At 35.3% G+C, this 12,522-nt stretch overlaps 1 protein-coding gene across 8 annotated transcripts in view; it reads left to right on the forward strand.

Annotated features, from left to right (window-relative positions):
* IKZF2 (IKAROS family zinc finger 2) overlaps positions 1-12,522 on the forward strand; it is a 150,003-nt gene that overhangs the window by 2,768 nt on the left and 134,713 nt on the right. For 6 of the 8 annotated variants that reach the window (XM_028112145.2, XM_028112149.2, XM_028112147.2 and 3 more), the window contains 2 exons: positions 932-980; positions 1,792-1,896. In XM_028112145.2, coding sequence (XP_027967946.1) covers positions 932-980; positions 1,792-1,896 — 154 coding nt within the window. Of the gene's footprint in view, positions 1-528; positions 588-931; positions 981-1,791; positions 1,897-1,974; positions 2,130-12,522 lie in introns of those variants that run through there. The other 2 variants (XM_028112146.2, XM_028112153.2) reach the window with 2 other exon arrangements.

The raw sequence follows: 12,522 nt of genomic DNA on the forward strand, positions 1-12,522 counted from the left end.
AAAAAGGACCAGGGCCAAAGGAAAAAAAAATAAGTAAAAATCTCCTCAGGACATGTCAATTCTTTAAACTTTTTCCTTCAAAGAATACAGTTAGCTTATCGATCTTTTCATTATGTGAAATCAAAGCTAGGGGGTGTCATCTCATACAATTTACTTTTGTTTCTGAGAATTAAATTCTTGTTTTGTGTCATTGGTGCATGAAAATATTTCCCAAACTTTAAAAAAGTGATCCCCTTCCTAGGAGCAAAAAGTTTATGAAATTTTCAAAATCAGAATGTATTAAGTTGGCTTGGCATTTGTATCCAACCTTGGTCTGGCAGGAAATTAAGGTTACATTGAACAGGTGCTTACACAGAACTTAGTGTAGGCTAAAATGTCAATACAAGTCTGGGAGTAGGGTGACTGCTGCAGAGACCTTCGAGACACACTTGGGCACTAAATTTTTGTTTTGTTTTGTTTTCTTATGTTTGTTTGTCCTCCCCGCCCCATTAGAACATGATGAACCAACTTGCAACAATTGTGAATAGAGCTATCTGTATACCAGGGAAGTCCTCAAACTGCAGTGTGATTGTGGGAAGTAATGAATGGTAAAATACTTAAATCCCAGTGAAAGCTGGCACATTTGAGGTGTACCTTCCTATTTTTTTCTTGAAGTAAATTCTGATTAAGAGAGTTATTCCTTTCTCGCTATAGCCCATCTCACAGCACACTTATCTTTCCTATCCTATCTCCAGTAGGAATCAGATCATTTGCAGAAAGAGTTCAGTGACTTGCAAATGAGCACATACAGTACACTGTAGTATGTTTCTTGGGCCCAGGTTGCAGGAGCAGCAACATGGGCTAACCGCTTGGAGCTTCAAATAAGTTAAGCATTTAATGGCAGATACTGAAAGGAATCATTGTGTTAAGGGTATCATCTTTTGTATTGCAGCACTGCACTTTGACTATGGAAACAGAGGCTATTGATGGCTATATAACGTGTAAGTATTCATTTCCATTAATTTGTTATTGGTAATAAAATTAAGTTTGTGTTACCTGTATTTTATTTTCTGAATTATGGTTTCATCAAGAATTCTGTACTCTAATTTTCTGTTTGTTCACAATTTCACCTTTAAATGAGTTTGAGAAAATACTAGCAAAGAAGAAAAACAAAGGAAATATAGGAATATACCTACTCTATTAATGATAGTATGTTAGTCAGTAGAAAGTGGCTTAGCAGATCAACACTTTTGCACTGGAGTTTTTTCATTTACTTTACTCTTAAGTTTAGAATAAGTCAGGTTACATATATGTCTACCGATATGGCATGTACTAAATACTACTCTGTAACCTAATTTTTCTGACACATAATGTGAAAGCTCCTTAAGTTGACCTTTTTTTTTTAGCCAACTTTCCTTTTTAACATCCAACTCTCTGATGGAGCATTTTGGAAAATGCTCATTATAAATACTCTATGCTTGATGGATAAATTAGATGTTAAAAGAAAACTTATTTTTTCAAAAGAAAAATACTTTAGAAATCAACTATTCCACTTGCCCTTATTTTACAGTTAAGATTATTGTGATAATCAAATTTTATAATTTTTTTTTTTGTGGGCTGGTCATGGCTTATCATTTCATTCATTTGCTATATATTTCTAAATTATAGTTCCTCATACTTTCTTTTAAGGGAAAAATGTATTACATTAAAATTTCAGGGCTATGCATGTCTCTGCATGTATGAAGCAAAGTTGGTAATTAGATTTTATGTGACAATGAACAGAGACCAAAAGGTTTTATTTTGTGAAAGCAGGTGACAATGAGCTTTCACCTGAAAGGGAGCACTCCAATATGGCAATTGACCTCACCTCAAGCACACCCAATGGACAGCACGCCTCACCAGGTCACATGACAAGCAGTAAGTCTTCATTTTATGATTTTTTTTTTTTCCTATTTCTCTAGCGACACACTTGAATTTGTTAGGTCTTTGGGGTCCTCTCACGTTGTGGTGTAGCTGCTGCTATAGATTTTGCTAAAGAAAGAACAACACAGATTTATTCCTGTTCATTCTAGTATCATAAAACATGAGCCTGCTTACTAGTCTGACCTATCCCAAGGTGGCATTTGGGAGCTGGTGCTTACCTGTATCAGGTAAGAAATGTTAGACTTTGCTGGTTATTGTTTTGACTTGCCAGGTTTATGACTAGATTTGTTGTTGTTAGATAAAAGAATATGGAAACAAGTCACTTCCAAAGGACTCGTCACAGGAAAAAAAATGAAATAATTTTGTATTGCCTTGGTACAAAACTAATCCATCAGTGGTGGAATTGCAGTGTTACTTTTTTTTTTTTTAACTATGTGCACGTTTCTCCTCCAAAGCGTTGTAAGTGAAGTGTAATTGAAAATTTATGGACCCGATTTAAATCCATTTCTCTAACAAAGTGAAAGCGTTTTGTTTTAGACTGTCCAGAGAAGAACTGTGAAAATTAGGAAGGATGTTTTGAACTTGCAGCAATAGACAGGTTTTGGCTACTATTTTTGATAAAGAGTCATTCATTGATGTAGTAACCATTGTTTTTGTGTAATAAAAGAGCAACTTATATGCTGTCCGTGACAGAAGACCAAGTACTTCATTAAGAATATGGTTTGTTTTCTCTTAATTATAATGTTTAGTTATTAAGTGCAAATGCTGTGTTACTCTTCCTCAACCGTAATTTGAAATCTTGTGTTTCCCTTATTATTCCCTTGTTATATTCTTGTGTAGAAAGGACATCTGACTTATATGGGAATATAACTTAATTTAAACGTCTTCTCTTTGGGTGATATGTGAAGGAAAGGCAATTTCTTTCCTTTTTTTAAACAAAGATTTAATAAGTAAAGGAAACTGAATCAGCTTCTAAACTATGAACATATTCTCAAGTTATTCTGATTATCCAGAGAGAACAAATCTTCTTTCCAGTTCCCTCGTATAGTTCTCAAAACTTGAGCTTATTATAAAGCTACTAGCTTTGTAAATAGTAAAGACTTCTGAAGTATGAGCAAAAGTATATAAAGTATTATTGAATACATTTTATAGTTCGTTAACTTTAAGTGATTCTAACTTTGACTTGAAATTTTGATTGAACTATATGAATTTTCTTATGTAAAAGTTTTCTTTTTATTAATGGGAAGTATTTCCCAGGAGATTTCATTCTGGAAGCAGTTGTTGAAATTCCTTTATCACATAGAAAGAAAAATTAATAGTGAGTGACTGAATGTATATTAAATTACAGTGTTAATCTTTTATGATGGATCTTGTAACATTAATTTATTTTTTGGCTAGTTGGCTGTAATTTGACAAAAGTTATACTACTTCTGCAGTGTAGGCAGTATAATTTTTATATTTTAACATTTAATGTTACTAGTTCCTTGATAGAATAGATTTTTATTTCTCTGATAATTTTTGTTTCATTTCCTAAAGAGTAAAGATAGATTGATAGGAAAATTTCTCTTAGTATTTAGCTATCAGCTTTGGAAACTTCAGAAACTTTGAATAATCATAGACTTTTAGCTATCATTCCCTAGCCACCACTAGGATATCAGCAGGAAAATGCTTGTTAATTGGCTCCTTTACTTGTGAATTTGATTCTGGTTTGCAAGTAGTCTTCAAAAAAGCAGTTCACCCATTTATTTTAAGTAAACATCGCAGAGTGGGGGCATGATCAATTTGAACAAATAAGAGTTGTGCTTTTCACATTTGAGCTTTTCTCACCCAACCAACAACAGTAAAATTATGTTTGGTAGAGTTTTGTTTTGTTTTGTTTTTCCCCCAAACTTACTAGCCTGTGGCAATTCCATGTTAATACGGTTTTTGGCTAAGCTGCATGTGTTTTCGTGTTCTTTTCCGAAGAGTTGCAGGTGAAATATTTGGCTCTCACTTCAGAGTTGTCTGTTGCATCCTTTACGTAGCCTCTCTTTACAGTATCTAGGTTACCCACTTTGGTGTTAGATGGAGAAGATACCCACTTTTCCTTTCTGTTAGATCTAGGAGAATATCAGCATTTTAGATTGCCCAGGCAAACAGTGCTAAAGAGGGACTCTTGTCTCTTACTTAGAATAAGAGACCTAAAATTGGTCATTCAGATATTTTTCTGTAACTTGGAATTATTTGCGGGGAGGGGGGGCTGTCATATCACTTGTGTCTGAGATGATTGGTTTTCCTAAATCCATTTAAATGCATTGTTGAACTTTATCAAATGAAAATAGCTTGTTTATTTTCTGCAATTTTTTTTATATCTTCAAATATACTTCCTGAAGGGCTGTTGCGTCCAAAAACAGAATTGCAATTTTGATTGGAAGTATTCAAGCCAAAAGTAAATGGGAACACCTTTATGATAGAGTAAGATAGCCTCCAGGAGCAGCAAGGAGAGGACAAGACTGTATGTCTAAGAGGGAGAAAGTTATTTTAAAACAGTTTAGAAAAAAAATAAAAGAATTAAAACCTTTGATTTTTTTTTTTTAATAAAGTAGCATTCTGGCAGTAAAGTATCAATAACTTGTGATAGCCCCCTTATTTTGGTTTTAGGAAAGGGGTCAGTTTTACCACAAGGTCCTAGTCATTTGTTTAGGTTATTTGATGACTATTCTCAGATGAAGGCTGTCTGTACAACTTGCTGCCAGCTATTGTATAAAAAATAATGACAGCAGCTATCATTATTTGACAGTGCTAGAAAAGAGTATCGGCGACTTGGGGGAAAAACTAAAAAATGTTATAATGTCTGACAGCTTTTGGTTTTAAAATTTAGCATATAAGGTAAAAATCTTAAAAAGTAAAGGATAATGCCGATCTTAACATTTTACAGTAATTATTTCCTATGTTTTAGCATGAATTTTTGTAGAGAACTTTAGACTTTTTCTTATGGAATAAGATCTCTTTGATAAGAAGATGGGCATTGTTGCCTGAGATCATTACTCTACATCTTGAGTCTGCTGACAGTCTTCGGTGTCAGGGATGACAGTATATGCCTTGATGGCTACTGGAAATACACAGTGTTAAGTGATTTTAAAAATAGACTCTGGAAGTTAAGAATCTGAGACAGACAACTCAGACAGAACAATATAAAAATAATCCATATTGTATTTTGGCCCATCAGATGAGACTTACTTTGTGATGATTCCTTCTCTTTCTGGGTTAGCTCAATTCCAGTTCTTGCGTAGTGGCTTCAGTATCGGTTTCAAACTGTTCTATCTATACATGCTGCTTACTATTTTAAGAAATTAAGGTTCAAAAATTCGAAATTAATCTTTATCTTCTACTTTTCTAATGCCAATGAGTAAATTTTCCTTGGAGATAGGTAATGGGATGAAGATACATTGTGACACAGATTTTGTTTCTATTACTTTAAAACTTTTTACGTGGATCAACTTTGCAGTCAATACTATTTACCAGCCAGTTTGATGGCCAGGTGGCATGTATGGAATTGGAAGAAGTAGTAATTCTAGTTTTACAGGACTCTGACCAATAATCAGGTCAGGGAATCTAGTTTATTCTTTTCAGAGTGCTTCACATTCATTTTTTTTCCTTAGCGAGTTTCCATTTTTAGAGCATAGTGAAGCAGAACTATATTATAATTTCCATTTTTCTTATGTAGAAATGGAGGTCTGAAGAAATCGGTTGGCATTTTAGGTCCCTTAACAGAAGGATGGAGTTGTCAGGATTGGGGCATAAAACTGTGATATTACCTTGTGGTTTAGTTAGATCACTTTAACTGATATCTCTCTATAATATCATTGTCTCAAGGTGCCTGTCATGTCCAATACTGACCCATGTGGTAGGGCAAAACTGTATTACAGAGGTAGAGGAGGGTTATTATGAGGGTGGAGTGATAGCAGATAATCTTGTTAAGCAGATGCTCTCATGCACTTTTAAAAATATCGTTTATATTATGGGACTCATCAGCTTTCTGAATTGTCTTCTGTAGCTTAGTTTGGCAGTCACCCTTGGTTGGATTTCCATGGGATACACCCTAATATAACACCAGATGGACTTGATATAAAAACTCACTATGTTTTGAATTGTACTTAGGCTTATGTGTATACCTAACATACATTTAGTTTTTACTTATTGGGAAATTAAGAGAAAAGCTTGATTTGACTTCTTTACACCTATCAAAGGAAAGTGTCATGGTTATGAACCAAAAGGAAAAAAAAAGAAAAGAAACTAAAAAGGAAGTATGTATGTGCAGGAATTAACAGCAGAATTGCTCTGTAGTTTTATTTGCCCCTCATTTCCCCCTCCTGGCATTTTTAGGCTACTTCAACATAAGAATAAAGGCCTGTCTTCAACAAACAAGGCAACTTACTGTTGTAGAGTGTTATCCTTATTGCTTCTGTCTTTGTCAAATCTGTCTTCCCCACTGGAAGTACATTTTTTTTAGTGTAACATGATTGGTTAGGTTCTTTTGGGAGTCTTCCTTCAAGCTGTAATAAATTGAGATCTCTGGGTCCCATGCTTTTTTCTCCTAACTTTAAATATTGATATATTTTGATCTTATGATGTTCTGAAAGATCAATAGCAGGGGCACAGTCATAAAATTGGTAGAATGTGTTGTTTTTCTTTGATTTTTTTTTCCTTTATATCTGTTTAGGTCAAATGTATTTATTGGTCTGGTAATATTTTCCTTTTGGAATTAATCAAGACTCAGAATATCTATGCTTTGAAAGAGGTAAGGAGTATTTAGGAACTATATATTCCTTATTATAAACGTTTAATCAGCCCTGGAGTGAGAAAAGGATGGGGGACATAATTTATTGAGCATGTATAGGAAGTCCAGCACTGTGCTAGATGCATCCATGTTATTTCACTTAGTCTCCACAATAGCTCTGTGAGGGAAGTAGTTATTCCATTTTTTAAAAAGATTTTATTTATTTATTTATTTATTCATTCATTTATTTTATTTTAGAGAGCGAGGAGGGGAGTGCAAGAGAGTGGGGAGAGGAACAGAGGGAGTGGGAGAGAGAGAACCCCAAGCAGACTCCAAGCTGAGCATGGAGTCCATACTCCATTTTATAATACAGAAAACTGAGGCACAGAAGCAACAGATAGAGTACAGGGTTAAAAAGATTGGCTTTGGAGTTATACACGCCTGTGTTAGAATTCCTGCTTTGCCATCAACTTGCTGTGTGACCTTAGGCATGTTACTTCATGTCTCTGAGCTCCAGTTTCCTTATCTGTAGAATAGGGATAAGCTATACCTACTTCAGTGAACTGCTGTGAGGTTTAAATGTAGTAATGTACACAAAATACTTAGCACGGTTCCTGGTGCTTGCTTAGACCCAATAAAGAATCACTGTTGCTGACCCTCAGAGCAGCCAAGTCACTTTATCATCGATCAGTGACTCATAATAAAAAGAGTTTGTTTTCAAATCCATTTCTGTTTGAAATTCAGGTCTTTTGCTCTTTCCTTTTTACTATGTGGAACCGAGACAGGGATTTCTAATAATTTAAAATAAAAATTAAAGAAAAGCTTTTTTGTTATTTAACACCTGTGAAGATTTTGGTTAACAAAGAAGTAGAATTTGTCTATATGTTAGAAATTCTTTTATTGGGTTTCAGTGTTCCTGAGTATACTTTTGTGTTTTTGGTTGTATGTAAAGAAAATCATTGCTTACCTTTGGTGCTCCAAAGATACCAGTCGTTAAGAATGGTAAAAGAAAAAGTTCCCTTAATAGATAGACCTATTCATATCTATAATCAATTCTTTCTTAGAAGGTCTGCATCTAAAATTTCACCTCTCTTGATGCTTCTGGTAGTACCATAAATTCTTATTTGATGATACCTAATCACATTGTAGGCCTGATTGTTGCTATTTGTACATTTTGGGGTAATTTATTTGTTTTAAATTTGAAGTAAGCATAACATATATAATTATCACTTCTAGCTGTTTGCCATGTTGCTGTATCATTTTAATTGATAATTCAGCAAATTTATGGGCTACCTTTAATGCATCAGGCACTGCAAGGCGAATCCAAAGGTGAATAGTGCACCGTCCTCCAGGAGCTCATGCTCTAGTTTGAAAGACATTTAAGCAGGGCATTATACTATGGCATGTTTAGTGTTCTGATTATTATGGGGAGTGAACAGTGGTACTAGTTCAGGAAATCTTCCTACAGGGAGAGGCTGCTTGAGCTGAAACTTACTGAAGGAATAGGATTTAAGAGAGAAGTGGAAGGCTTTTTCAGTATAGAGGATGTATCCATAGTGGGAGCTGGGACATAACATATGTTCTGTGAAATGAAAGCAGGTTGGTATTTCAGAGTGTGAGGTTGGTGCCTAGGATTTGAGGCCAGAGATGACCCTGGACAATTTAGTCAGGGCAAGATAATGGTGTATCTCATAGAGGAGAAAACTTTTATTTCATTTTCAAGGAAGCCAAGGGAATTAACAAAGCAGATGACTTCTGTCTTTTGATGGTCATGGGGTCCCACTGGCTGTGCTGTGGGGAAAAAGGATTGTGGATGGGAACCTGTCTAGAGGCAGGAGTACTTTTAACAGCTCTTGCAACGGTGGAGTGAGAAGTTGTGAGAGCTAGTGGTCGTGGGGGCAAAAAGGAAGAGAAGGGTTTAGGAAATGCTTCATAGCTGTAAGTGCACAGGACTGGGAGAGTAGGGTTAAGGAGAAGAGGAAGTTCAGGAGGGCGATACCTGGATTATTGGACAAAATGGCGGTAGGTTCCATCAGGGAGGATAGGAAATATTGGAGAGGTTTCCAGGAAAAGATTTACTTTGGTTTGACTCTGGATCCAGAGAGTTTGGATCACCTGTAGAATATGGGAGAAGACAGCAGTCAGGCTTCTGGACAGATTAGACTAGAGTGTGAACTTTCCTAATTAGTGAAATCTTATTAGGCAGATTGTGATTTGGTTACTTTGCTACTGTCTTTAACAATGGTTTAGTATTTCTAAGAAATTCTTCCATAAGTAAGTCCCAGCATTTGATCAGTGACTTTATTTTCCTTGTTGCCTGATTAAATCAAAATTCTGTATTGAAATGTATGAGTACAGGTTTTGGTGACCTCTCTCTGCTTAATGGAGTCCTTTTATGCTGGTCTCAGAAGTTGGATTAGTTGATATGATTGACTTACCGAATTTTGAACAAAATATACCAGCCCTTCTCTTTAACTTTTTGTGGCATATTTCATATGTTAACTTAAGGTTATTTATTAAAAAAAATCATAAAGCTAATGTATACCATATGCTCCAGTGATTCTACTGTAATGATTTGTCTTTACACCTATTTCTTTATAAATACATAATTTAAAATATATGAGGAATGATTTGTTTATTTGAGAGAGAGAGAAGGAGACACAGTGAGAGAGGGGGAGGAGAGGTAGAAGCCAGCTCCCTGCAAAGCAGGGAGCCTGATGCAGGGCTCAATCCCAGGACCCTGGGATCATGAGCTGAGCCGAAGACAGACGCTTAACGACTGAGCCACCCAGGTGCCCCAAGGAATGATTTGTTATTTACATGCTGGCCAGTTCTGCCACATTAATAGCCAAGATACTTAATACTTTTGTCCAGAGCTTTTTTGAAAACTTTAGGATAAATATACATACATGATATATATTATTTGAAAATGATTTAGTCCCTACTTAATTTTTTTTAAAGTTTATAACATTGTACCTGTTGGGGTAAAATTACCTAGAGTATGATATCGTATGATTTAAAAAACATCCTAATTAATATATTTATTATTTCAAAATACCTATTTCAGAGCTCCATCTTAAAAATGTAAGTGCTGATTACCCAAGACACTATAGAATTCCAAATGAATGTTAATGATAGAAATACTTCATCTGAGATTTCCTGTATATGGAGATTCAGAACTCTCTAGAGAGATATTTTTCATCTTTCAATCATTGATCCAGTAAACATTTATTAAGGAGTTACTTTGTGTGATGCACTGCTGATGCTGGGGCATGAAGAATATGTTAGGGTTTGTAGAGAGAGATGTTGTCTTTCAGGGTCCAAATGAATCCATATTTTATTTGAGATATTAATAATCCTATTACATTTAGAAGCAAAAAGGTGTGGTATACTTACCATGAATTATATCCATTATAGATGAATAATTGCTTCTCACCTTTTACCACCAAGAGGTGTTCAAAAGTGTATAAATTTGAAGATGTACAATGAAACAGAGCAAAAAATGCAACAAGCTTCTAAGATAGGTTCCCAAAGGATAACATTTCCCCAAGAAAAATTTATATAGGGGCACCTGGTTGGCTCAGTCAGTTAATTGGTTAAGTGTCTGCCTTCGGCCCAGGTCATGTCCTGGAATTGGAGCCCCACGTCCTGTTCCCTACTCAGAGGGGAGTCTGCTTCTCCCTCTCCCTCTGCTGCTCCCCCTGCTTGTGCTCTCTCTCTTTCAGATAATTAGGTAAAATCTCTTAAAAAATTAAAAAAAAAAAGAAAATTTTTATAACGTAGGATTTGGCCATAAGCCTTGCAAAGTTCTGAAACTTGATTGGCAGCAGACTTAGAGCGGATCCATATCTCATATCTCAGGATTGACTTACATTAAACAAGTTTACAAAATTGGTATAAAATCAGAAGGCCAATTTATGTCTGTACCTTGATTAAAAATAAAACAGGGGTGCCTGGGTGGCTTAGTCGTTAAGCATCTGCCTTCAGCTCAGGTCATGATGGATCGAGCCCTGCATCCGGCTCCCTGCTCCGTGGGAATCCTGCTTCTTCTTCTACTCCCCCTGCTTGTGGTCCCTCTCTCGTTGTCTCTCTCTCTGTCAAATAAATAAATCTTATAAATAAATAAATAAATAAATAAATAAATAAATAAATAAAACAAAAAACCCCAACCAACTAATAGAGAATCTGGATCACTCCAGTTGGCTTGAGGAGATCATTTTGGGTGATCAGCAAAGGTCACTTGGTGAGCAAGGAATCTGAACAAAAGGAGTTCATTATATAATTCAAATGTTTAGTGGCATCACAATAGAGATAGCATTGCCATTTGTATCATTACTGTTAAGTCCTTTGTCTAATTCCTTCTCCCCTGAATGGACATGGATTTAGATTCTGTAGATATATATGCAGCCAAAATACTTCTGGGAGTCATTTTTTTTTCCCCTTGGAGGTTAAATCCTACAGATTCAGTCTTTAACTTATATTAAATACATATAATCAGGTTACAGCCAATTTTCCTGGCCTAGGATCGACTCATTTACTTTAGTGTTATTTTACATTCCTGCTTTAGATTTGTTAATTGTTGATTTTATAACCTAACCCTATAAAAGCAACCTTGTAATGCCTATAAGGATACCCCAACTACTGTTACCATAAGAAATGGTATTCAAAGAAATGTTGATAGGTGATAGGGTTAGCAATTTAAGAGGTCTTAAAATCAGTTTTAAATGAAGATGGGAAATAGTACTGGCACCCACGAAAAATACCTTAAGTTAGTTGGGGATCTAGAAGTGCTCCTCGTTATAGGCCAAGAGGAACAAACACTACATCAGTTTCATGAAATCATTGAAGTAGTCTGACAATAGCAAATGAGATTTTATAGAAGATTATAGTATTTTAGTTTAGTTAATAAGGAAGGTGATCTTAATTACTGAATGTGAATTTAAGAATATTTGTGGGGGCACCTGGGTGGCTCAGTTGGTTAAGCATTCAACTCCTGATTTTGGCTCAGGTCATGATCTCAGGGTGATGAGATTGAGCCCTACCTTGGGCTCGGACTCTGCACTGGCTTAAGATTTTCTCTTTCCCTCTACCTCCCCCCACCCCATACAGCTTTATTTTGGGGCCACACATTGATTACAAAGAGGCTAATCAGGAGATTTTCCAGATGTGAATCTTTGAGGAAAAAGACCATGCCCTATCTCTTCAGCCCCTAGTAATTATTTGTTGAATTAAGGAAATATGATTGTATTGCATGTATGTATTTAAATAAGGTGTTTCCGACCTATTTGAGGAAATTTGAAAACTTAAGTTTTTAGATATTGAAATAATTCTGAAATCCTAACTTACTTGTGATTTTCTCTGTTTGGGTATATGTTGTTTTTAACGATGCCTCACTCTAAAAAAGATTTTGTAATTTTCAAACCAGCCCCCAAAAGGTGATTTCTGAGATTCTAAACAGCTTTTAAGTTTTCTGACTTTCTATACCGTCATGTTCAGTGGAATCAAGTGAATGTCAGTGTTTCCATGAATATTTTGTGGTCACCATCATCATCTTCGTTACTATTATCGTTAGATAGCATATTTAGAATTTACAGATTGAATTCCACATACTTATAATTTTGAAATCAGTTCTCTATCACCTATTTAAAACTAATTTTAGTAGCATGTACAAAATGAAATGCTTCAATTAACTTTTCTTACGCACTCCAGATATTTTGAGGAGCATATAATTAATCAGTGTAAAGTCACGTTCTAATAAATTAACATTCTGGGTGTCTACACCTTTGACATTTTTGTCATTGCTCTCTTATTATCATGGAAGTTATAGTTCTTATTACACCTAGCTGTGTCAACTCTACTGT

This window comes from Eumetopias jubatus, unplaced genomic scaffold (genome assembly GCF_037043125.1).
Source record: "Eumetopias jubatus isolate StellerSeaLion01/CBP00866 unplaced genomic scaffold, mEumJub1_p1.0 scaffold_3, whole genome shotgun sequence".
In the NCBI taxonomy this organism is placed as follows: Eukaryota; Metazoa; Chordata; class Mammalia; order Carnivora; family Otariidae; genus Eumetopias; species Eumetopias jubatus.